At 44.8% G+C, this 27341-nt stretch overlaps 1 protein-coding gene across 1 annotated transcript in view; it reads right to left on the reverse strand.

The window, feature by feature from the left end:
• CASQ2 (calsequestrin 2) overlaps window positions 1-27341 on the reverse strand; it is a 71851-nt gene that overhangs the window by 12197 nt on the left and 32313 nt on the right. The window contains exons 5-8 of the mRNA XM_005677826.3: window positions 20926-20999; window positions 14718-14848; window positions 13132-13177; window positions 6670-6724 (exon numbers count right to left, since the gene is read on the reverse strand). Coding sequence (XP_005677883.1) covers window positions 6670-6724; window positions 13132-13177; window positions 14718-14848; window positions 20926-20999 — 306 coding nt within the window. The remainder of the gene's footprint in view (window positions 1-6669; window positions 6725-13131; window positions 13178-14717; window positions 14849-20925; window positions 21000-27341) is intronic.

A 27341-nucleotide genomic window follows, 5' to 3' on the forward strand; every position in this document is an offset into this window, starting at 1 on the left:
TTCCTCCTTCCCAGGCAGGGAGGGCCTGGTGGGAATGAGGCTGCGCAAGCCCTGGGGGACCAGTTCCAGGCCAGTCCCAGCCGTGCCAGAAGCCAGGGCCTGTCTGGCAGACACACAAGTGTCTCAGACCCAGCAAGGGCCCCGCAGTGACAGGTCCAGGCCCTCTGCACGCTGCCCACCAGGCCCTCACACTGTCCTCCTGACCCATCCTCAGGGGCTGGTGGTGCTCATCCCATAAATACGCTGAGAGACACCTCCGCCCCCACACTGCCCCCAGGTGCAGTTATGGGACTGGAGTCTTGCTCCTGGAGACAGGCCTAGGCTTGGGGAACCGGGCTGGATGGCCAAGTCCTGTGACTACTGCTTCTGGGGGAGGTGACACAAATAAGCAGGCACCATGTGGCTCGCAGGTTGTGTCTGGACTTAGAAGACCCTGCACAGGTCACTTAACCTCTCTGGGGCTTCTATCTCCTCAACTGACAATGGAGAGAAAAGCTTCCCCATGACTTTGGGGGCACGTTGATAATAATGATACTACTGTTATCATGCCAGGCACTTGCAGAAGAGACTGCAAAGATTTCCCCCGTCTTCTTTCTCTCCCACTCCATCAGCATTTAATTCATGTCAAGTGTTCTTCACTGTGTTCATCCTTCATCAGCAGGAGGGCTCCTGGTGTCATTGGGCGGGTGTATCCTGTGTGCCCACATGTATCAGACCCAGGGCCAGATGCCGGGACACAGAAGTGTGGAGGGCAGTCACCTGAGAGGTCTCCTCTCAAAGGCCCACTCAGTGCGTAAGCAGCGGCATGGCGTCTGAACCTGGGCCCTTTGGGAGCCGTGCGAGACAAAGTTGAGAGTGCATCCCTGACAAGTGAGTCACTCAGTCACCTGTTAGAGAGAGATGGGGGCCTTGGTATGGGCCCCACAGTCCTGAGCTGGCCCCTGAGACATTAGCACACCCTATCACTCTGTACACAGCGCTCCTCTTCTCTGTCTTAGCTCTTGCGTGTGTGCATATGTGCTAAGTCACTTCAGTCGTGTCCACCTCTTAGCAACTGCGGTCTATCAGGCTCCTCTATCCATGGGATTTCCCAGGCAAGAATACTAGAGTGGGTTGCCATGCCCTTCTCCAGAGGATCTTCCCAACCCAGGGATCGAACCTTCGTCTCTTATGTCTCCTGCATTGGCAGGTGGGTTCTTTACTACCAGCGCCACCTGGGAAGCCCAAGCTCTTGGGGCCCGGAACTGGTGGGCAAGGCAAAGGGTACAGGGGCAGAGGCAGCAGTTACAGTCCAGGGCTTGGGGCTGGACTGCCTGGGTTGGAATCCCAGTTCTACCACTGATTAGTCACGTGACTGAGGGATGCTGCTTAACGTCTCCATCCCTTTGTTTCCCTAACTGCGTATCAGGGAAGATGATAATGACAGTACCTATTGCTTACAAGGGCTTCCCTGGTAGCGCAGTGGTAAAGAATCCGCCTGCAATGCAGGAGACACAAGGTCAATCCCTGGGTTAGGAAGATCCCCTGGAGAAGGAAATGGCAACCCACTCCAGTAGTCTTGCCAGGGAAGTTTTTTGGACAGAGGAGCCTGGTGGGCTACAGTCCATGGGGTTGCAAAGAGTCAGACACACGATTTAGTGACTGAACAGTGATGACTACCTATAAGCACAGGGTTGCCGTGAAGATGACATGTGCAGATATTTCAGTGCTTGGAACTATATTTAGCAAGAACTGCATTTTGAATTTGATCAAATTTAAATTTGGAAGCTCAATTAAGCAGTCAGTGCTCCTATTTGAGGCAACTAGTGTCAAAAACATTTTACAAGAAACTGAGGCTGTTGAAACTCAATTGGAACAAGGGCTTGGACCCTTGTACTCGGGGCCCCTCACTGGTTGTATACCATAGGCTCAGACAGCAGCCTCAGTGCATCTCCAGCTTGTTAGTGCTAACGTCCCCAGTGCCCTTGGAGAATATCCATCCAGCATGAGCTCACGTAGAAATGCCACTTTGTGACCCTTTAATCCAGTGCTCTAAAGAAGATGTCAGCCTGATGCACACACCTCTGGGGGCGGCAGGGGAGATGGTTCATTTTCACAACTGTCAAACAGTAGATCTGGCTGCATTCTGAGCGCACGAGCTGAGAGGAGGTTGCGGAAGAGGAAGCCGGGCAGCACCACAGGGCACTGGGCAAGACCAGAGAGCAGTAAAAGTCCTTTCCAGCCAGGCCTGCCTGCAGTCCCAACAGGGAGGAGAGCTCACCGCAGAGGAGAGCAGTTGTGCTCAGGGCCAGAGAGCAGGCAGGGTCTGCAATCCCTGAACACAAGCCCTCTTCTGGGACTGTCAGAACTGCTGGGAGAGTCCTTGAGAGACTAGGTCACTCAGAGAGACCTTTATTACTGCTGCTGCTGAATAATCGTAGATTCCAAATCTGGGAGCATCAGTGGGGAGGAAGTTTTCTTCATTGATTGGGCTCTCAAGCTTGGGGGAGGCGGCTCCTTTCTCCTCACTCCCTCTTATTTTTCTTGCTCTCTTGGCTCCCACCTCCCCCATCCCTTGCTCAGAGCCCGCAGCTGGCTGGGGCGACCCCAGGGAGGTAGTGTGGTCAGGTGGACAGTGCCCAAAGGAGCCATCCAGAAATCAAAACTCCTGTGCCTGCCATGCCTCTAACCGTGCCATCTTGAGTGCTGCACTGAACTTCTTTGGGTCTTTTCAAATGTTGGAGGTGCAGAGGGTGGTGAAGGACAGCGGAGAGGAAGGAGGGCAGGCTAAACGGTCACTCAGACTCTGCAGGGTAGTAATTCTGAGGGACGGGTAGACACGAAGTAGGGCTTTGTGGTTCAGGGTGGGGCTAGGCAACCAGTCGGCGTTCAGCTTAATTCCAGCTCCACTGCTCCCCAGCAAGTCAGCTGCTCTGGGCCTCCTTGGCTTCATCAGTTGTAAAATGGGAATAAAAGTAGTACCTCCCACATGGGGTTACTTCATCTAAGAATACAATAAGTCACCATCATCCTCATCTTTATCAGAATCATGATGTAGTCAGAGGTCAAGAAAGCCTGCCAGAATTTGAATCTTGGCTTGAATACAGCAAGTGATTTGGGCAAGTCATTTAACCCTTTAGAATCACTTTTCTCATCTGATGCTGGGAGGACCATCATCATGCATATATCCCAGGGTGGCTTTAAGGACCAGATAGGACCACCTCCAGAAAGCTCACAGCACACTTCTCCAGACTCTTGGCTCTTTAAGAGAGCTGTATTATTTTCTTTGGTGAGTGGGTAGGGGTTTGGTTGGTGCAGTGGGCCACGCGGAGCTTGTTAGCAAGAGCAAGGCGTATCAGGAAGTACTGTCTGGGTAGGAATGAAATTCCTAGTCCTGCAGTCAGGCCCCTCTGCCCTGGTTACACATCAGTGACCTGCAGTAATGACTGACTAGTCACAGAGTCAGGGACTTTCACGGGAAAGCCTTTCTCTTTCTCAGCCCTGAGCGGGCCAGGCCCCCAACCCCTCCCTGATGAAAGATGCTGTGAGCCCGTCCTCCCTCCCCAACCTCCACCCCCAGCGCATTTCTTCCAGCTTCCCAGTAACAAGCCCCAGCATGGGCTCCTGTGGGGCAAGACACGGCTTCGGGCCCAGGGATATTTGTGCAGGGAGGAGGTGGAAGTAGTTTCAGGAGCTTGATTCATTACAGCAGCAATCTCGGTCAAACAGGTTCCTGCAACTTCTCCGAGGCCTCTTTGTTCCATTGTTCCAGAGAGCCAGACAGGCCTCCCCACAATCCTGGGAGTGGGCAGGGGGTGGGGAAGGAAGCCCCCTGGAGTCTCGCCAGCAGGCTGCAGCTGATGGCCATTTCATCTCTGTTCACACAACACCAGGGATCCCATTCTGTTTGATTATAGCTTGTAAACCTTGGGCAACTGGCTTCTTTGCTATTTTCTTCTCCAGGGGCTGGGGGTAGCCAGAATTGTGGAAAAAAGCTGGAAACATACTGATATTTTTTTTGGACAGAGATTAGGTTTTCTTGAAGAGTTTTCCCAAATCTCTAAGTCAATGATGGGAAAACTGGGACATGGGTGAACATTCCAAAAACTTAATGAAAAAAATTGGAAGGAAGCTTTCAGATTGGAGCATAAATTTGGAGCATAAATTTGTTTTTCATACAAAGGAATATTATTTGACTCTAAAAAGGAATGAATTATTGATACATACCACACACAGATGAATATGGAAAACATTATGGTAAGTGAAAGATGCTAGGTACAAAAGGCTGCATATTACATGACTTCATTTACATGAACTATCCAGAACAGTCAAATCCATAGAGACAGAAAGTACATTGAGTTGTTGCCAGCGGGTGGAGGAAAAGAGAATAGGAGTGGCTGCTAATTGAGATGAGATTTTTTTGAGATGATGAAAGTGTTCTGGAATTAGATGGTGGTGATGTTTGCACGACTTTGTGAATATAATAAAACTGCTGAATTGCACACTTAGAAAAAGTGAACCATAGGGACTTCCATGGTGGCCCATGGCTAAGACTCAGTGCTCCCAGTGCAGAGGGCGGGTTCAATCCCTGGTCAGGGAACTAGATCCCACATGCTGCCACTAAGAGTTCGCGCGTCACAACTAAGACCCAGGGTAGCCAAATACATAAATATTTAAAGAACAATGTATCTTATGATGTGTGGATTATACCTCAATTTTAAAAATTGCATGATAAAAACATCTGGGTTTCAGTTTGTAAGTAACTGTGGAGGCTGACAGTGTTTTACCAAACAAACAAAATGCTGGTCAGAAAGTGAAGAGCTGGGCTCGGTCTCAGCCAGTCATCAGCATATCTAATTACCTGCTCACAGGTATTTATTCAGCACCTACTCTGTGTCAAGGCACGGACAAGAACCAGGTATATATTGATGAATGGGACAATTGTCCCCTCTTTGTGGCCTTCCACTAGCTCACTGTGCCCTCTTCTCTGACCCTCTACTTCCTTATCTGTCTTTATGAATGAATATATGAGAGGTGAGGCAAATACCATACAAATGTGTCTTACCCGGAACAGTGGCTCCCAAACCCCACAGGGCATCAGCACTTGGCTCAGAGCTTGTTTCAGTCAGTCCCAGGTGGCTTGGTGGCACTGTCGGGTTGGGAAGCCCTGCCCAGGCACCTCACAGCCTGGCTGCTTAGCCATCCTAAAGGAAGTTCCCTGTCTTCTCTGGTTGCGTTCTGGACAGTCCCAAGTCTTCCAAAACACACTTTAGAATCACCGCTTACCCTTCCCTTTGGGAAACTTTATTTACAGAGCACTGCTGTAGGAATCCAGAATTTTACCACCAGCAAAATTAATTTTTCCTGTACTTCACTCTCCACTAGTGTTAAAAAGAGTGAAACCAGGAAAAACTTAACCAGGTTAACACCCATTTATAGGGTCGTTTTGTACTTTAGGAATAAGCTGCTTGTTTTGCCCAGTTCTCATTATTTGGCGGAATATTTTCTATGAAGTTTCCCAAGCATAGACAATATTTTGCAGACCAAAGGACTCACAGTTGTTATTTTAAGGTAGGATTGTAATTCATATAGACTAGATCACAACATTGGTAAATGAAGTTTAAATGTGAACAGAAGTTTACCTCCATCCCCCTATACACAGGGGCTTCCCTGGTAGCTCAGCTGCAATGCAGGAGACCCTGGTTCCATTTCTGGGCTGGGAAGATCCCCTGGAGAAGGGATAGGCTACCCACTCCAGTATTCTTGGGCTTCCCTGGTGGCTCAGATAGTAAAGAATCTGTCCACAATGCAGGAGACCAGGGTTAGATCTCTGGGTTGGGAAGATCCCCTGAAGGAGGGCATGGCAAACCACTCCAGTTATTCTTGCCTGGAGAATCCCCATGGACAGAGAAGCGTGGCGGGCTACAGTCTTTGGGGTCGCAGAGTTGGACACGACTGAGCGACTAAGCACAGCACCCGCATACACATACACATCCTTAAACCTGGGATGTTTTAGCATCCTCCTCCTCAGTCCTTGGTGCTTCTTAATAGGCAGCTAGGCAGCATGAGGTTCAGACTCACTTGTGCTGTGCTTAGTCACTCAGTAGTGTCTGGTTCTTTGTGACCCCATGGACTGTAGCCTGCTAGGCTCCTCTGTCCATGAGATTGTCCAGGCAAGAACACTGGAGTGGGTTGCCATTTCCTTCTCCAGGGTCATACTCTCTTGCTGCTGCTGCTGCTGCTGCTAAGTCGCTTCAGTCGTGTCCAACTCTGTGCGACCCCATAGATGGCAGCCCACCAGGCTCCCCCGTCCCTGGGATTCTCCAGGCAAGAACACTGGAGTGGGTTGCCATTTCCTTCTCCAATGCAGGAAAGTGAAAAGTGAAAGTGAAGTCGCTCAGTTGTGTCCGACTCTTAGTGACGCCATGGACTGCAGGCTCCTCCGTCCATGCGATTTTCCAGGCAAGAGTACTGGAGTGGGGTGCCTTTGCCTTCTCCACATACTCTTAGCTGTGTGCATATTTGAATGTGGAAACACCCCTAACAAGCTACCTACCACCAGGGGGCGCTCGATACCTTGCGGTTGCGGAAGACCGGAAACGACGGAAAAGAGGGTGAGGGCTGACAAAGGAGAGAGGTCAGTTTTGGCTTAAGGTGCGTAAGAGTGGGGATGAGGGTTAGGGTTCCTACCTGGGTCACTCCTCTCCGCAAATGCCACAATGTGGATTCCGTTCAAATCATCTTCCTGTGGGAGAGAAGAATCAAAGTTACTCTCTTGGGTGGAAAGATACCAGGGAGTGAGTCCCGGACAGACTCAGGGGCTGGAATGAAAATGGGAGGCGGTGGAGCGGGGTGGACGCAGGGGCACACATTCAGGAAGGGAATACCGATGAGCCGCGGGGAAGACTGTGGAGTTTAATCATTGGGTTTGCAAGACAGGAAAACAGCAACCACAAACAGACATTAGCATGAAAAGGGCCTCACTCCTGTGGGCTGGAGGATCCAAGAGAGCAGCAGCAAAAGGCAAAATGAGGGAGAATGTGAGTTTGGTTCATCAGGAGCTCCGAGAGCCACAAAGCATTCTGGACACAGCTCCGCGAGTGCGTGTGTCAGTGTGTGTTTCAAGAATTCACCGCCAGCAAATATAATCAAATACCAGAGTATAGAAACTTCCGAATGCTGCCAACAGATCCTGAAACTGTCCTTAAACAGGTAGCAGATAAGACTCCATGAGATAAGTGAGGATGTGGGTCTGTTTTGTTCACACAAGAACCTACACCTGTGTAGTGCTTTTGTTAAAGACATCTCTTATTGAAGAAGCAGAACCTGTGTAGGGGGCGCTTTGCTGAGTGTGACCTCCCAAGTTGTTTCCTTGGGGTCCTTTCTGCTTGCCAAAGCAGGATAAATCCTGAGAGTGGGCAGCTGCAGGAAAAGTCTGGAATTTAGACTTAGGGAAAGCTGAGGGTGTGACAGAAGTGTGTGTGGAGGCTGGGATGGAGTAGAGAATCTCGAGATAGTGTTTCAAATCCATGGGCAACCAAGTGCATCTCATGTTTCTATGTCCTGAGCAGAAAGACCATATATGCACCTTGTGTCTCCTCTGCACTGATTATTCCTGCAGAAGGAGAAGCAGGAGCTTGGAGGGGCCCCTCTTATGAGAAATGTGAGCCTCAGGAGACCTGGAGAGGAAGCTGTGTGAGAATGGGGCACCAGGGACAAATCTAAGTGAATACGATTATCACTGACACCGGCAGAGGGATTCACTGGGTGCCCTGAATGTCATATTAGAATCATCCTAGGGAAAAAAAAACTCCAGGCATCTCAAACCTTTCATGATCTCTGTTTCCATTTCAGTTGATTTTAATGCTGGTGCAATCCTATCTAAATGCTAATTTTTTTTTCCTTTGAGTTTGGAATGGACAAAAACCTCCAAATGGTCAAGAGAGATTACATGGAAAATATTATTATTAAAAACAAGAGAGTGGGCACTGCCATGGTCAGACTGGGGAATTGAATTTTACAGATATGTGTGTGCACGCATACGTGAGTACAGGTTTATTACACAAATCTGACGGCAACCAGAAGGGGAGTCTGAGCTTTCACTGTTTTACATTTGCTATTATCGCCAGACAGAACATCCTCATCAGTTCTCATTAGGCTACCCTGTGTCTCTGTCGCCTGTCATCAGTTGGAAGTAAGCAGTGTTAACTCTAGGAAGAAGGCTTCATTTCTGTGTACCCTTCTACAGTGCATTTGGAAATTAGTTTTAGAATTAAAAATCCACATTAATTTGCTAAGAAGCTGTTCTTAATATGGCTGTCACTCCCCAGGCCTGAGATGGCCCTTGGATGAAGAACCATAATGCAGAGAAAGAGCCTCTTTCTTTATGGATCTCAAAGATTCGGCACACAAACCTGTATTGAATACCTGCAAAGAGGCAGTTGCTTCTCAGTGCCAGGTATTTTCAGTAATAAGCTCACAGAGCAAGAATCCATGGTCAGGCCGGTAAGTCAGGGCTCCTCAGTGTGAATCCAATGTGTAAGGTGGGGGAAGAGCCAAGCTGACCATCCACCGGCCTGAGAACACCCCAGGGGCTTTCTGTGAACCCCACAGCCTTTGCTGTGCAGATCACGCAGTTAGTCATCACATTACCTTGAAAATAACCTTTTTAATTGCGCAAACCTCTCTCAACTTGATGGCAGGCTCTCTGAAGGAAGGGATTATGGCTTAAAATAATAATGATGGTGAAAATGGCAACAATGATATTTGCCACTTGCCACACAATGCATCAGTACTTTGTAAATACAATATTTCTGAATCTCAAAGTCTGATTCCTATTTAAGGCTTCAAGAATTGAGTGACTTACCTAAAGCCGTGGAGATGGTACATGACACAACTGGCATTCAAGCCAGCTCTGTCTGACCCCAAAGTCCACTCCTTCTCTTTCTCAATGACGGGGTCCCAAATAGGCCACTGTGACATAAAGCTGTTTTGGCTGAAGGCATCTGAATTCCTGAAATGTTTTAACTGCCTAAAAGCAGAGCCTCCCCAAGAACTCAGTTGTCATCACTCAGACAGATATTATCACAAAATTATCGTTATCTGCCATCTAGTCTCCTAAGGGCCCATTTATCATTCAAAAAAGTCATTTTGTTCTCCCAGAAGTGCTTCTCTGCCCCCCACCCCACCCCCATTCCCCATTAAGATGGTGTATAAACCCCTCCTTGAGTCACGTTTCTCCCATGCATGAATAGCTGATTAAATCTGTGGTTTTTTCCTTTTGCCAATCTGTCTTTTATCAGTTTAATTTGCAGGCCCTAAGAAATAGACCTAAGAGGGTAGAGGAAAAATTTGCCTCTCTGACATTCCCAACAAGAGAGAGAATGGGCTCTGCTAATCTCTTGTCTCTCCACAGGCTTTGCAGAAGATGTTGCAAATGCTGGTCGGTAGCTCGCTCTTAAGTTGAAAGAGGCCAGGGAGGGGCTTTTAGGCCAAGTGTCTGAGCACCAGATCCCCCAAAGAAGCGGAAATTTGGGAGTTACTTTGATGACTCCCTTAGTGTAGATTTGCTAGCACTTTGTATGTCCCTCTGTCATAGCAGCAAACATACTGGGCTGACATACCAGGCTGGGGTTCTGTTATTATTGGGACTGTTTCATCTACTCAACCCTGAATTCCTAAGGACAGGACAGCAATGCTTATTTTTATAACATGATTAGCACAATGTAATAGGTTCTTCTTAATGTCTGTTGAATTTTTTAATAAAAAGAGTATAGTGATAAAAATCTTACATACCTCTTGAAGAAAATTGGCAAATATTAGAGATACCAAGGAAAAGGAAACGTCAGTTACCCACCAATCAGATATTACCATTGTTCATATTTAACTCTGTTTCTTTCTAGTCTCTGATGAATGTTTGCTCTCATGTTGAATGAAGAGATGCAAAGAGAAGAAAAATAGTTAAAACTGTCAGATTCCCTAACTAAGGGGCAATCAGTGATGTAGGGGTTCACTGGAGGAGATCCCTGGCCCCCTCTGGGAACGACTTTCCTATTGCAACTAAGGGAAGATTCTTTCAGAAAGAACTAGTGAGTCCCAATTTCTGTGGGCTTTTGCCAAGGACTGTGGCTGGCAACTGGCCAGGATGGAGGGCCGGTGGGGAGATGGAGTCTCAAAGCAGAGGGACAAGTCAGCATTGAATCTGGACATTCATTGAATATTCTAAGTAAATAAATAAATAGCTATCTGATTTACACACAGCAAATATTACTAGGTACCAGTATTTTGGAAATAATAATTTATATTTTCTGTGATTTACTACTGTAAAAACCTGTACAGTTGGGGAGAGAAGCCAGTCAAAGGTTGCTTTAGCCCTACCTAGTTTTTCTATTTTATTTAAATATCTTGCAATGTCTAAGCAAGTGGGTGTTGAAGATCAAGATTTTGAAGTTCACAAATTGGTCACTTTCCCCAGCCTGTGCGGTGTAAGTTGCTGTGGCCAAATAGCCCCTGAAAGTGGGTACATGTGGACGGGATAGGGACCGAGTGGCTTCCCCAAGGTCCTTCTGACAGTCTGATTTCTGCTCCTCTTTCGGGATGTGAAGATAACCCTGGGTGGCCTGTCCTGCCCTCTCTCCCTAGTTGGAGACTTGGATGAGGGGCTGGCTAGGGCTTCTGGGGATGTCATATGGATATTACACGATGGGGTGTTGGAAAGGACTAAACCCCTCTGGTTGTCCTTTTTTCTGCCTGGTTGGATTCAATACACAGCCCCTTTCCAATTAGAAAGCAGTTGAATATATACTAATGTGGAAAGTATGAGCCATCACTTTTATTTTATAGTATAGCAAAAGCTATAACTTATTCATTAAGTGAAAAGAAAGCAGAAACTGGGTTCCAGTGAAGTCAGACAGCAAACTTCCTTTCTGAATATCTGCCTCTGATATGGGAGAGGGAGCATTTCTTCAGAGCAGTGTGCAGGGGGTTGATTTGAGAGGTGTCCATGATCAGAAGGAGGGGGCAGGACTCTCCCACAGTGGTGGTGTGGTTTTGGGTGTGATACTGCTCTGTCGGTGAGGAAAGGCCTGAGAGAAGGGTTCCAGATTTTTGCAGTGTTTCCCTTCCAGGAGCCTAGAGACTTATCTCTTAAGAATGAACAAAATAAGAATTAAAGGCATAGCTGAATAGAACGGTAATAATCACTCTCGATTTGAAATAGTACCTTGTCTCATGAAAGACAAAGACAGAACAACAACCTATTTCAGATTAAAGGCAACTAAAAAAACATGGTAGTCAAACACAAGCCTCAGATCAAGGTTTGGATCCTACACCAGGAAAAAAATGTTTTCTCTTGCTATAAAGGATACTAGTGACGACTGGTCAATTTAAATGTGGAATTGTGTTAGTATTAACGTCCTGATTTGGATAAGCATACTGTGATTATGTGGGCGTCCCAGGTGGTACTAGTAGTAAAGAATCTGCTTGCCAATACAGGAGACGCAAGAGACTCTGGTTTGATCCCTAGGTCGGGAAGATTCCCCGGAGAAGGGCACGGCAACCCGCTCCAGTATTCGTGCCTGGAGAATCCCAGGGACAGAGGAACCCGGCAGGCTAAGGTCCATAGGGTTACAAAGAGTTGGATACGACTGAAGCGATTTTGCATGCCTGCACACACTGATTATGTAAGAAAAAGTTCTTGTTTTTATACAACTTCTGAAGTGTTTAGGAGCAAAAGGGAATTGGGTCTGCTATTTACTCTCAAACAGTTCAGAAAAATTCTATATCAAGAGAATGTGATAAAGCCAAACGTTAACACTTGGGGAATCTGGGTAAAGAGGTCATGGAATTTGTTGTGCCGTTTTTTATAAGTCTGAAATTGTTTTAAGTGAAAGGTGGGAATTTTTTAAAAAGGAATATTATTTTTAAAGCATTGTTATACCCTTTTTAAAAAAATTTTAAAATCCAATAACAAGACCTCCTAAATGTTAAATTTTTGAAAGGTTTAAATGTTAGGAAAAGATGTTTCTATTGTGCTGTGTTGCTGTTAAATAATCCACTCCTCCAGACTGAATTATTTGCCTTTGGTGTGAAACGTTTGTTTTACCTTCAGATATCCAAAGAAGTTACATGCCAGTAAAACAGAGAGTGTCAAGTTACTCCATGATTCTGTTCATCTGTCGCTTTACACTCTGAACTAGAGAATTAGTAAACACATGCTTCCATGTTAATCTCTTTCTCCCTACCACCAACCCTTCTCTCCCTTTCCACCAAAATGTTGCCTTATGGGGACATGGTCTACTCTAGGATATATGCTGGAGAAAACAAGAGATTTGTTTCCAGGTGATCTAAATTTAAGTCCCCAGATCTAATGCTTATTAGTTATATATCTTTGAGTAATTGATTTAATCTGTGTGATTGTCAGTTTTTCTAGGAAGCAAAAATGCTACTTGTTCTATATCACTTTCCAGATTCAAGTAAAGAGGCAGGTGAAATGCTTTGAAAAAAGCTTTACAGACTTTGGTTGTTACTGTTTACTCAATTTTGCATAAAGCTGGGGTGGGGTGGGGGTGTGTATCTTCAAGGCCCTCTTTATAATGCTAACCCACCTGACATATTGTCTGTGACATAGACCTCAGGGACAATCTGACTTGGCGCTTTTCAGTGCCGTGAGTTGGTATTTACAAAAACAGCTACCACGCACTAATGGAGTACCTACTGTGTCTGGGTTCTTCATACCTTTCATCCCTACAATAAGCCTCATTTTAGACGCAGGAGCGAAAGCTCAGAAAGGCCACATGATTTAAGGTAGGACACAAAGCTAATAGGTGGCAGATTCTGAACTTGAGCCCAAGTCTGAAATGCGTGGTCTGAGCTGCTTCTACCTGTGACCGTGGGTTTCTGGTGGCCACTGAATAAAAGCCAGTAGTCACTCTAGGAAATGAGCTCAGAGATACAGTAGTTTTGCCTCGTGGCCAGCGCAGGGGAACAGAGTTGTAACTCAGTGTGACGCTGTCCACATGTCAAATTCTCCACCACCCCAGACACCCACTCCAGGCAAATAAGACTTGGTTTGAGGTTTGGAACTCAAAGGGGTATTCCTCTTGGGGAATGTACTCATCTCTACAAGGCAGAAAGAGTTTGCCACTTTCTTACCCATGTTTCAAACATATCTTCTGGGCGCAGGCGACGTAGAGTGGGTCTGGGGGGAAAAAAAAAAAAGATTGACTTCCTTGAATAGAGATGACCTCAGCTGACACCAAAGCCCCAGCACAGTGAAATGTAGGATGAGATGTTGGTTCACTTTCCCAAGTCCTACATACTTGTTTTCTCTCTTAAGGAAACAGCAGATCGACCCTGTTGTGTGTGACACAGAGCTGGGCCTAAAGGCTTCCCATAGGCCCATTTGAGCCCAAGATTAAAAAGTCTATCACAGAAAATGGGTCACAGGGAATGGGGTCAGCTTATGCCCAGGCCAAGAAGCCCTTTCCCTTCTCACTGATAGGGGACACTCCTGAGAACCCTGAGCAGGCCCAGAATCAGGAGACCCAGGAGAGGAAACAGCCCAGAGCTACAGGAGTTTTATCACCAGGGTGATCCATCAAAAGCCCTTGAGGGGTGTTTGGAGGAGCAGGTTGGATCTATCTTTTGCTCATAGTTTCACTTCTTTTTGAATGTGGGCAAATACTGTTAGCTTGTTGGTATTTATTCATCCAAGTGCTGCTTCCCTGTGGGGACCAAGGCCGACCCAGTGATGGAGTCATTATGTTCCGTGTTCAGTGAGCCTGTGTGACCGTGAGGAGGGGAGGGTGGGTAGATGAGGCAGTAAGCCCACCACCAAGTTCCATGTGCTGCTATTGTCTCTCCTTAAGAGCTGGGGTCAGCGGACTATCACTGATGGGCCCAGTCTCCACGTTCAGTGGGCCTGTGTGACTATGAGGAGGGAGGGGTTGGGGGGATGAGGCGGTAAACCCACCACTGTGTTCCGGTTTCTGGTATTGTCTCTCCCTTAAGAGCCGAGGTCAGCAGACTACATATGGATGGAGGGGCCAATCCAGCCAATGGCTCCTGCTTTTATAAATAAACTTCTGTTGGGACACAGCCACACACATTTGTTTACATATGGCCCATGACTGTTTGCTCACTACAATGGTGGAATTGAGTGCTTGCAGCAGAGACCATCTGGCCCACAAAGCCTGCAATATTTATTTTCTGGCCCTTTACAAAAAAAGTATGCTGATCCATGCTAGTGCTAATGGTATCAAATACTCCTCTCCCAGAAGTTCTATGCACAAAATGTTCATCCTTGGCTTCATTATTTAACTACCCTGAGCCCAATTCCTTGATCTGTAAAATTCGGATATAATTTGTTATATCCCCCATAATGTTGAAGATTAGGTAAAATAGCTTTCCAAAGCACCTGGCAGCATACTTTAGGATACTAACATTAAATCACTGTCATTATCATTGTGGAATTTTACTTGTGACATCTTACTCTATGAGGTGATTTCTTCACTGCGGGGAGGTGGTCTAACCTTGTTTGCAGATGTAAACCCATATTCAGAAAATGTGGCCACTGATCAATGACCAGCAAAGCCGCACTGCTGAGTTCAGTTCTGCTGGGGTACTAACTCCAGGTGGTTGCTCTTGGGGGTCTGAAATGCTGGGACTGAGAGGCTTGTCCCCATCCCCCAGGCCCTGGATCACCCCTGCTGCCACTCCCTGCATGCCATCTGGGGCACCTTTGGTGCTCTTTCACAAACTCCACGAGCTCCTCTTCTGTGTAGGGTTTGTCAGGGATGGCAATGGGCTCTTCCATAAATGGCTCGTAGAAGTCAACCTCATTCATCTTCAAGGACAATTTCTTTGCAACCTGTAACAATTAGAAGCAACACAATAGTTTCCTTGAACAGCAGTCTAGAGTAGCAGTGGGCTGTCTAGCTACAAGTGTGTGTGTTCTCTGCAAAAGACATGGGAGCGTATGTGTGGTTTTAACTTAAATGTTGAAATGATAGGAACTCAACACCTAGGCCTGGCTGGACCCACCTCCTTTTGTGATCAAAGGACAGATAGGAAAAATCCTCTCTGGCAGATGAGATCCAGTCAGGGCCAGAGAGCAGTCAGAATGGAAGGTGGGAAATTTAATTCCATAATCACCATCACTGAACTGTGTTTGCCAGGGCCTGGAGGAGGAAGCAAATGTCAGCAGATCATGTTCAGTGTCCTGGGATGCATGGATTTAATTGAACCGATTTTGATAGACCAGGCAGTTGATGGAAACCATGGAAAGCACACAGGTACTCAGAATCAGAGGCCAACCCATTAGTCTGTCCCCGATCAGCTCATAAACTGTAATTACTATTTCGGTTGGAGCGTTGGCCCGAGGCTGTCTCTCAGTCCTGGGTGTGTCTGATGGTTTCTGAGGCTCTGGAAACTGCCTGGTTGGTTACCTGTCAGAAGGTGACCTGCCATCCTGGTTTGTCCAGGGTGGAGGGGCTTCCCAGGATTCAGACTTTCAGTGCTCATGCTGGGAGAGTACCCAGCAAGCGAGGCTGGGTGGCTCACCCTGTGTCAAATAGAAGGCACGGGGAGCCAGCCTATAGACTGGGAGCTGTGTGCTCTTTTGATTAACATGGCTGTGCAGCCTGGTCAGGGCAGAATGGTTGCTGTGTTCACCGGCAGAGCTGCTGAACTCACATCTCCTTTTGTGAAATGATTCGAGAGGCTTGGAATGTGCAACGCTCTGTAGAAAACCAAATGCCATTCTTTTCGAGTTCAGAGCTGTGGTCCCAGAAAGCACAGGGATGAACAGTGGTTCCCTTGAAGCTAAAGAGGAATTGCCTAAGAGCTGACGCCCTGTGGTGGTAACCAACGGTGCAGAGGCCCAGGGCAGCCATGACTAACTGGGGAGGGGGAGGAACTGGGTGTTACGTAAGCGGTTTCACAAGGAGGTCCATTCTGAGCCAACACTGCTATCCCTATGGCTTTTGTCATCACTTGCTATTAATTCCGGGTCACTGTATTCCAAAAAGACGTGTTTTAAGGACTTAAGGGAAAGCAACACCCACATTCTACTCAAGACCTAACAAAAACAGCTGTGTTAAGAGCCAAAGTCTGTCAAAGAGATTTAATGGTGATGTTGATTTTGCTTTAAGGGACAAAAAGGTGTGGGGTTTTCTCTTTTTTCCCCTCTTCTATGGTATGGGGGTGGTGTGGATGATGGGGTGGGGAGTGTGGTTAGGGGAAAGGGGAGGAAAGAGCAACCATACAACCACGGGTCGGGTTTACACACAGTTCTTCACAAAGCTGGGCCCTCGCAGAATGAGCCTGAAAATGACATTGGATTCTGGTTTTCTGAGTTCACCTACCACATATCTTAGGAACCAGGAAACTGTGTTTGTAGGTGACGACCAGATGAACAAAAACGAATCATAGCAAACACATGGAGTGCTTGCTGTGTGCCAGTTACTGTTGCAAAGTGTTTTAAGTTGATTACTTTATGAATCTCCACTTTGATTGTATGAGGTTGGAGCTATTATTATACTTATTTTACAAATGATGAGCTTGAGGCACAATTTGAGGATGAATTGTTCAAGTGGAGTGTTCTGAACTGCCAATTTGCCTCCATTCCAACTTTTCATTTCATTTCCTTCCAAATTACCTTTTCCTTGACATTGTACAGAAAGGAATTTATGTTCCTTTAAATATCAGATTGGCACTGCGCATGGCGTAGGGAGATGTTTCCTTATTCCTCTTGTAACAGGTTCTCATCAACTCATCCGCAGATCAGCCTACCAGCATGAAGGCTTCCGGAAGGTGAGAAGCAGCTCATCACACCCTCCGTTAAGGTAAACAGTGGAGATGCACCTGTGTGTGTGAGTGTGTGTGTGTAAGGATGTGCAGTGTTAAGACCATGAGTGTGAAGTTGGAATATGACGTTTGTAAGTTTAAATCTCGGGCACTCTGAGCAGAATTTTCTAGAGGCCAATATCCTCTATATAGGCCCGTTCTCCTATATCCCCGTCACTACCATAGAATTTTCTCATCTTGAATCTCAGATAATTCCTTCCTTTTCCTTTCAATTGTATCTTAGATGGTAAAGACTGAGGAAGCTTGACTGATTGAGGCACTGATTGATTCTTCAATAAATATTTAGTGAGGCCGACTATATCCAAGGGACCCAGACCTGTTTCATGGATGGTACCATTAAATAAGAATGGATTTTACTGTTAAAATCTGAGGAGATTCAATCATGAATTCTTTTGTCTTCTTTTTTTTTATTAGTTGGAATGGAGTTTGCCAAGGCAAGAAGATTATAAAGTACAATGGCCGTTCTTCTGACATTTGTACGTGTATAAATCTTGATAACATGCTTTTCCACAAGTTAGCAAGCCATTTCGGTTGTTGCAGATGAAACCAACTCAATGAATTTAGGTCTTCTCAACATCTGTCTTCTCTGTCAACTTTGTTTAGAGAATCACAGCTTCTTTTGGCCCAAAACGGTTCAAACAAATGATTTTGCTTCTCACTGTTTTACTCCAAGAAAATAATAGGTCAGTGGGAGATGGCAAGAGATAATTAGAACTGACATTTTTCAAACTGTGAGGTGCCACAGAGTGGACGCCATCCCCAGTCCTCTGACTCTTTTTCCATTTGCTTCAGGCAGGTTGGGCCCTTGTGTGGCTTGATACAGAATCAAGATCCATTGATCAGTGCTGGTCCCAAACCTGTGTGCCAGCTAAAATCTCCCAGGGAGCTCTTAGAAAATGCATATTTCTGGGTCTGGCCATAATGCTAAAAAAAACCCCAAATTTCCAGGTGTGAGTTCCAAGAACCAATGTTTTTAAAAGCTCCTTGGGGCCTACCAACACGGAGAGTGGTTGGAAACTGGTAAACTCCCAAATCTACATGAGCAGCCCTGATATCGTCCTCATTACAGTTCTCCAACTCTTATATGTATTTAACGTAATATATTTATTGGTTTGTCTACTTACTTTGTGTCTTCCCATCTTCTCCTTCCCCCAACACATACTAAACTCTAAATCCTACAAGGAGAGAAATCTGATTTGCTCAGTGTTGTGCCCCTGGCATCTGGAAGAGTATCTGGCACATAACAGGCCCTCAATAAATGCTTGCTAGGTGGGTGGATAAATAAGTAAACGAAAGATCCTTGCAGTTGAATGTCTTCCCAACTTGTAGAAATTAGAGCTCAGACCCCGTCTTATGTCACTCAATAGATTCTTCTTCCTAGATTTCCTGGTGTTTTCAGTAGCTTTACAGTCTTTACTGTTACAAAGCAAAGACTTGCAATCTTAAGCTGTTTGTGTGTCTTCTCTTGTCTTTCTCTCCATCTCAACAGTGGCCAGGTCCCCTCGTCATCTCAACCTCTGCCACTTGGTTCTTTATCTTTGGGACTGTATTAGGGTTTCCTGGACCCTTGCCTGTCCTGGCTTCAAACCTCTATAAAGCCCCTCCCTTTCCAGATCCCTCTGGCATCCCCTACGGTGGAGTGTCTCACTAACAGGCCCTTCTGCCCACTTCTTCTGCTCTAGCACCCCCTGCTGGGCACCAGTGAGGCTTAGACTGGGGACAGCCGTGCCTCCTGGACCTTACCGTTCCCCCCACTCTGCAACTGATGACTATAAATTCTTAAATACCTTATGGCATGATCAAGACTGCCCAGCGCCACAGCTCTTCCTTCTGTGTTCTATATAGAGGTAGAGAGTGTATCTTTTTATAAATGTCATAAAATCCCACAGGGCTACGTGACAGGGGCACTTGTGACTCAGTGTCTTTCAGAGTTTTTAGTGAAGAGCCCAGTGAGTTTTTAATTATAGCCTGACCTCACTTTCATGGGCCACATATGGTTGGGCTGGAAGGCACAGCTAAAACCAGACACTACCCTGAGTTTAGCATTGGACCAGCCTTCTAGGAACTGAGGCCTTCCTGCTTGGCCAAGCTTATCTGTCTGACCGTCTTCCTTCAGATGAGTTCTTACCCAGGAGCTTCCGTATTCCCTCCCAGCCCATTATAACCAAACGAGAGTGATGAATTTCCTTTATGGTTCTCTGGGCCTCCCCTTCTCTACTAATACTCCCCTCCCAGTCTCCCTTCGCCTGGGCTTAGATGACTGCCTCTTCTTAACAACAGTACTGGCTCACACTTACTGAATGTTTACTATGTGCCAGATGGCAGCTAAGTGTTGACATCTATTGTTTCTTTCTCTTGAGAGCAGTAGGACAGAGCATTTGACTTTGAAGTCAGGCTGACCTACTAACTATGTGACCATGAGCAGAGCTATTTTGTCTCTCCGTGCCTTGGTTTCATCTTCCATGGATTGAGAATCCTAATTCCTCTTATACAGGAGTGTTGAGAGGATTAAATGAGAAAACCTACGCAAAGCTCTTAGCACGAAGCCTGACACATTAAAAGTACTTAATAAATGATAGTTATTATTCCTTTTGATATTCTTGTTCCAGCTGTCTCCCAACTCTAATCCACACAATTAGGGTACGCATTCTTCAAGTTTGGATTGTATTACTTATAGAGCTCTCTTCTGGATTATAGGCTTGCAGACGGGGGTCATACCCATAGAAGTGGTTATGTATATATATATTTAATGCAATCTCTTTCCATCATACTCCTTCCCTGCTCCAGCACTCACAGGCTTCCTCTTGTTTTTTAAAGAAAACTTGAACTCGTGAACGCTGTTCATCAAAGCCTCACTTCTCACTAGGAGTAACTTTTCACCTTTTTTGCCTTTAACTTTTGCCACTTGAATCTGATCAAGACTCCAGAACTTTGTCCTAGATTTATTTGTTCTAGTAAATATTGCGATTTAGAGCTTTTAGTTTGGGGTATATGTGTATGTGTGGTGTATGGTTGTGAATTTATTAGTGTTACATATGTATGGGTGTAAGTGTGACTGTGTGAGGAGGTATATGTTATGCTTGTGTGTTGAATGAGTGTATGTATTGGTGTGTTGTGTGTGGTTATATGCATGTTGTGTCTGTGTGTTATGTGTGGACTGTGCAGATGTGTGAATGTGAGTACGTGGGTGTACACCCTGAATCTCAAGAGAAGATACAGAGTCTCCTACTTAATGGTGTGGTACAGAAGAAAGGTCATGGATTTTAGGTACAGAGTGTCCTAAACTGTGATCTCAGCACTACTACTAATTCGCTGGAGACCTTGGATACTACTTAACATTTCTAAATCTTTTTTCTCATCTGGGAAATGGTGTTTTTCCTTTTCAGAGTTGTTTTGGAGTTGTTTAAAGGATTAGAAACAGTATAGATGCAATATATCAAATTGTGCCCAACACAGAGAAAACCATAAATAGCCCTTTTGCTAATAACTGGAGCAAGAGTAGAGACTCCAACCATAGCAGGCCCCAAAGAAATTCCCCGCTGATTTAAAGTCCCTATATCACTGCAGTTCTTTAGCTTAAAAAAGACTTGCCATATGCAGAAAATATAGATCCCCTGAATTATAGCCGAGTACACCAGTGACATCTGAGGAGTAGGAATGGGTAACTTTCTGAAGCACCAGGGCTTTAGATGGTCTGTGCTCCTCCTGACTCCATCCCCTATCCTTGCCCAGTAGCGGGGTGGTATACAACCCCAGGAAGGGAGAGGATGGCCCTAAACAAAAAGGAAGCAATGACCAATGGCCCAGCACATCTGGGCTCATACACTTCCCATTCTTACTGTTGAAGGTGATAAAGAATGGTTTATCTGTTTTTATTGCATGTTTTCAGAAATATCCTTACATCCTCTGAATTAATAATTGTTGTATTCGATTGTTATTCAATGGTAACTTAATGCCATATTTCTAACGCTTTTGGCAAATGTATTAATGGATGGAGGAGTGTTAGTCTTGCTAAAAGGGAAAGAGAAGTGGTGGGAAGTTCAAGTTTAAAGTGTTTAAACAGGTTTCTTAGGTACTTACGCCTTTGTCGAAAGTAGCAAAAAATTTGATATAAGGCTGGAAGTGTTCAGCTGCCTCTTCAAAAGCCTTGTAATCTAAGAGGAAAGAGATAAAAGGGAGAAACATTTTCAAGATTCATGTTGCATCAGAAATTCCTCTTTTTGAATAATGTAGAGAAAGCGGGAAGCCAGTTAATTCTGATTCGATAGTTATTTGGTAGATATTATTTAGATAAGCATTTGATACGATTTTAAATCCCAAGGAATTTGGGTGGACTGTTGTTCAGCCATCCTGAAAAGGATCTCTTATTTATTTGTTTATGTTTGCGCTGGGTCTTTGTGGCTGCTCCCTGGCTTTCTCCATTTGCAGCAAATTGGGGCCAGTCTTCATGGCAGTGGGAAGCTTCTCGCCGCGGCTCTCTTGCCGCAGAGCTCAGGCTCTGGGGCTCACGGGCTTCCGTAGTTGCCGTACACGGGTTTAGCTGCTCCCTGGCGTGTGGCTGTGTCCCCTGCCTTGGCAGGTGGACTCTCAACCACCGGACCACCAGGGAAGTCCCCTAGAAAGGAGCTTTCATCGCACTTTTCTGTGTTTTAGGAAACTGGGTGAATCCAAGAGAGGACAAGAAAGAGAAAAACGAAAAGAGGTTTTTTCTCTCAAACTCACTGCTAGTTATAAGTGTACCCTCTAAAGAGAATGCATCCTGCTGTAAAAGTGAGCACTAAGTAAGACGAAAACTCACTTAGTATGCAAAGGAACTCAATCAAAAATGACATCACAGAAGGATTTTAAACTTCCTAGCAGGAGCACTTCTTTGGGTAAATCCTAGTTTTTCTTTCTCTCTTTTTCAGTTTTCTTTTTTCATTCTGATTCCTTGAGAGGAAGACTTAAAATTAACCAAGCCCAGGCTTGAGTCTCTGTCCATAGAATTCTCCAGGCAAGGCTGCTGGAGTGGATAGCCATTCCCTTCTTCAAGGGATCTTCCTGACCCAAGGATTGAACCCGGGTCTCCTGCATTGCAGGCAGATTGCTTACTGTCTTGAGTATGGCAGAATTTTCTAATATTTAATCAAAAACGTTTCAAGAATAATGCCGACTTAGGGGACAGCAAGTTGAGTAAGACAAGTACACTGATCTCAAAGGCTCACAGCCAAGGAGGGTTATGGGTCCTCATAGGACCACAATGCAGTGTGATGATTGTTAGAATAGAGGAAAGCGCATAAGCCCAGGCAAGACAGGGGTTGGAAAATCTACAAGAACAGCTGTACAAGCTGATGCAAATTTACACAAACTCATTCCTCATAAAAGCAGTTGAGTTGTCAGAAAATATATCATAAAACCTGAGAGCTGGGCTAGACGATTAGGTGGAGGGGAGGAAGGTGGGTGAGAGATTCGGAGAATGAATAGAGAGAAGGTGAGAGAATGAAGAAAGTGGAATGGTTATAGCCGTACCTGAGTTATTTATGTCTATCTAAGGCAGCAGTGGGCTCCATCAGAATCCTCTGTCCCCCCTTCCCTGACCTCTTGTTCCTGATGAACCTCTCCTTGCCTCCAGGAACCCCTGTCTTGATAGAAAGAATGGCCTTTACCTGTGTCCCAAGATCTCCCTTCTTCACTTGAGGAGCTGGTCTGTATCCCTCTTAAGATGCAGAGGGTAGAGCAAGGTAATTTGCCAGCTTCAAACTGTGGTTTCAAGGCTTCTAACTGCGGTTGAGCCTTCAGCCTCACCCAAAGAGCAGCTGGCTTCTAGGAAACCCAGTGTAGTCTTCTGCTCTGTTTGATCTCACGTGATCCCAAGCTTTCTCCTGCCCTTGTGTGTGGTTTTGATGCTGACCAGGTCCTTTCTGGCTCCACCCAGTCTGACTCTGCAGTTACCTTGATCTTTCCCCTTCTGGAACAGGCTCCTGAACATCAACTTTTAACCTCAGACTTACTGCAGTCGTGTCTTAGCATTTCCTCACCTTTCTTCCTTATCACTCTGAGTTTTCCATACTGGGTATTGACCTTTTAGCTCCACATTTTTCTTAGTTTGGTATTCTTAACCATTACCTGATCTCCCTCAGTAAGTTTTTGTCATGCTGTCTTAGCACTAGCATCCATAGTTACATGTTCAAACTGGAGATGGACCTTCATGTCCCTGGGAGATGTTGCCTCCCAGTTCTTCCAGATCCCTTCTAATTTGGTACCAAATGTCTTAGGCAGCCTTCTGTCCTAAGACCATTCCACTCTACCTATGTTTTAAATCCTTCCAGTTTCCCCACTGTCTATCCATTTTTCTTGCGCAGTAGAAAAGCTTGAGATCATTTGCAAAGCCCTTGTCTTCTGAGCCATTACACTTCCTTGACCAGTCACCTTCAAAATACAGCAGAAAACACAGGATTCTCAACAATTGCTTCCCTGGGTGCCTTACCACCTCCTAGCTTCCCCACTCACTGACCTTGGCCTCTTCTGAAAGGCAAGAAGGAAACAGATAGATGGGGATGCCTGGTAAAACAACATGATTTCCGCCAGTGTGTGATGGCCACGGGTGTGTTACAAGAGGCATGATAGATATAAAATGTTTTACAGTGATAAATCTTTCCAGATATTTTCTACAACCATTCAGGTTTTTGAGTAGTTAATATTATATTTGAAAGCAGTGGCTCCCTCAGTGAATGTTCTGTCTCAGTAACAATTATTTTGTGCCTAAGACTAATGAGCATCACAGCTAGAGAGAGGCTGCTCCCCTGTCTTCCCCACTGGATCATCTCAGTGTGATTGTTGCTTTAGTCCAAGTTGGTTTTGGTTTGTGAGGCTCTGTAAAATATTTAGTTTTTTCTTTTGATTTAGTTTATTTTTTTCTGCTAATACCAATGGAATGATGATAGCCATTTATTATGCTAATAATCATCATGATCAACATTATTAACAAAATCTGGTATTAGGTATCTCTAAAGAGGACAAAACTGATTTTCTTAATTTTCTGAATTATTCAATTTATGCCTTCCTTCTTCCCTTTCTACTGTTCTATCTTCCTACCTTCTTTCTTTTTTCTAATGCCTGTATACATTAACAATTAGCCAATCAGATTCTAGATGGGCTTTCATAATGTATTATTGTTTTTGTAAATTTAAAAAAATTATTTCTTTCAAAAATAATAATTGGGAATAATTTAATTAGTTGATTCATTAAAGAGGACTGTAGGCCTTTATGGCTTCAGAACTGATGGTGAAGCTGTAATGACAAGAAGGTGTGAAGACTGTGTTGTCCAGTTCTTTCTGAAAATTTTGAGATTCAAGCAGTATTTATTCACAAAAATTCTCGTTAAAAAACTTTTACCTGTTGGTATAAATTCCACATAAAAGATTGTTATTTTAAAAAGTGACCCCAGGGACTTCCCTGGTGACCCAGTGGTTAAGAATCCACCTTGCAGTACAGGGTACATGAGTTTGACCCCTAGTCAGGGAACCCAGATCCCACATGCTGCGGAGAAACTAAGTCCATGAGGTGCAATTACTGAGCCCACGTGCTACAGCTGGAGAATCTGTATACCACAGTGGAAGATCTCGCAATGAAGATCCTGCATGCCACAGCCAAGACCTGAGGCAGCCACATAAATTAACTGAAAAAGTGACCCATAATATCCAAACCTCCATAGCCCCTTTTCTTCTTGTGTGTGTGTGTGTGCTCATTTGTGTCTGACTCTTTGCAGCCCCATCAACTGTAGCCCTCCAGGCTCCTCTGCCTATGGAATTTTCTAGGCAAGAATACTGGAGTGGGTTGTCATTTCCTACTCTAGGGGATCTTCCCGACTCAGGGATTGAGCACACATCTCTTGCACTGGCAGACAGATTCTTTATCATTAGCAACACCAAGCTTCTCTCCTTCATTCCAGGTAAAGAAATAGGTTCAGAAGACTTGTCTCTGCTGTATCATACTCAAGCAGGCTCATTGTGCAAGGGGAGTTTTACTAAGAGTTTATGATCCACTGGATCATGGAAAAAGCAAGAGAGTTCCAGAAAAATATCTATTTCTGCTTTATTGACTATGCCAAAGCCTTTGACTATGTGGATCACAATAAACTGTGGAAGATTCTGAAAGAGATGGGAATACCAGACCACCTGACCTGCCTCTTGAGAAATCTGTATGCAGGTCAGGAAGCAACAGTTAGAACTGGACATGGAACAACAGACTGGTTCCAAATAGGAAAAGGAGTACGTCAAGGCTGTATATTGTCACCCTGCTTATTTAACTTCTATGCAGAGTACATCATGAGAAATGCTGGGCTGGAAGAAACACAAGCTGGAATCAAGATTGCCGGGAGAAATATCAATAACCTCGGATATGCAGATGACACCACCCTTATGGAAGAAAGTGAAGAGGAACTAAAAAGCCTCTTGATGAAAGTGAAAGAGGAGAGTGAAAAAGTTGGCTTAAAGCTCAACATTCAGAAAATGAAGATCATGGCATCTGGTCCCATCACTTCATGGGAAATAGATGGGGAAACAGTGGAAACAGTGTCAGATTTTATTTTGGGGGGCTCCAAAATCACTGCAGATGGTGACTGCAGCCATGAAATTAAAAGAGGCTTACTCCTTGGAAGAAAAGTTATGACCAACCTAGATAGCATATTCTAAAGCAGAGACATTACTTTGCTGACTAAGGTCCATCTAGTCAAGGCTATGGTTTTTCCAGTAGTCATGTATTGATGTGAGAGTTGGACTGTGAAGAAGGCTGAGCACTGAAGAATTGATGCTTTTGAACTGTGGTGTTGGAGAAGACTCTTGAGAGTCCCTTGGACTGCAAGGAGATCCAACCAGTCCATTCTGAAGGAGATCAGCCCTGGGATTTCTTTGGAAGGAATGATGCTAAAGCTGAAACTCCTGTAGTTGCCACCTCATGTGAAGAGTTGACTAATTGGAAAAGACTTTGATGCTGGGAGGGATTGGGGGCAGGAGGAGAAGGGGCGACAGAGGATGAGATGGCTGGATGGCATCACTGACTCGATGGAAATGAGTCTGAGTGAACTCCGGGAGTTGGTGATGGACAGGGAGGCCTGGCGTGCTGCGATTCATGGGGTTGCAAAGAGTCGGACACAACTGAGCGACTGAACTGAACTATGAGCTAAGAGATGAATTGAAAAAAATTGTGAATTATGTTTGATTTGAAAGCTCTTCAAAGGAAAATTATTGGCTTCAAACATGCTGGACCTTGCTGAGCTCCTGAATAAAGTTAACCGGATATTGCAACAACACTGTGAAATATACAGTGTACAAAGTTTATCAATTTAAAAGCAAAAATTTAACCTCAGAAAGGAGGTTAAAATGACTCACTAGTAACTTTATTATTTAAATCTTAAGAAAAAGTTGTAAGACCAGTAGAGTGATAATTGCATCTTCCAAAGCAAATGCTTCATTATTATTTTTAAATATGTAGTGTGGAAAAGCTTAGCTGGGCTTGAAATTTTTTCAGATGATCATAAGAAATATTAACATTACATTTGTCATTGAAAAGGAGAGCAATATCTGTTAGATGGAAAGAATGTTCACATCCTTGAAGGACAATTTAGAGATTAGATTATCTAAATTTTGTTCAATGGCAAGAAAAGATGGTTCATCAATCAAAGGAAAAAAAAATGAATGTTGTCCTGTCATTTGCCACCATCTACATGTGCCAGCAAAGTCTCTGGCCAAGGGTGACTATCCAGAATTTGAAAAGACCATTTAAAACCTTGATCAGGAACTGTATATTGCTATTTCAAACATAAAACCTGATATCAAAAGCTGTATTCTTAGAAGCAAGCACAAGATTTTCATTCAAAATCTATAAATATTTTACTTGGAAGTTTTATACAATGTAATATTTGATATCTTTCCTATTATTTTGTAATCATTATATTAAGGAAGTGAAAAAACATTTTTTTGTTTTTTTGGAAAGCCCCAATAAATCTCTTCCAGTTTACCCCTACATGCCATACAAGCATGGTCACATTTCGTGTGTGCCTTGACCTGACACAGCTGTGCAGTCTTGAAAGTACGGCCCAGTGGGTCAGTGTATGAGCCTTGAAGCCAGCTGTCTGGGGCTGTCTGGGATGTAAATCTTGGCTCTACCATTATTACTAGCTGTTTGATACTGGGTGAATTCACTCCACCTTTCTGTCCCTTTATATCCTCATCATTAAGCTGATAATAATGGTAGCTACCTTACAGGCTAGTTGTGAGAATGAAACTAAGGCATCTACAAAAAGATCCTAGCATAGGCCCTGGAATATGATAAACGTTAGTTGAATGGAGCTATTATTGTTATTCATTTAGGGTTGGGGAAGGTAGACAGTGGAAGATGTGCTTTTCTCTCTCTCTCTCTTTGGACACATTGTGCAGCCTGTGGGATCTTAGTTCCCTGGCCAGGGATCAAACCCAGGCCCTTGGCCGTGAAAGCACGGAGTTGTAACCACTGGACCA

This window comes from Capra hircus, chromosome 3, assembly GCF_001704415.2.
Source record: "Capra hircus breed San Clemente chromosome 3, ASM170441v1, whole genome shotgun sequence".
NCBI lineage: Eukaryota > Metazoa > Chordata > Mammalia > Artiodactyla > Bovidae > Capra > Capra hircus.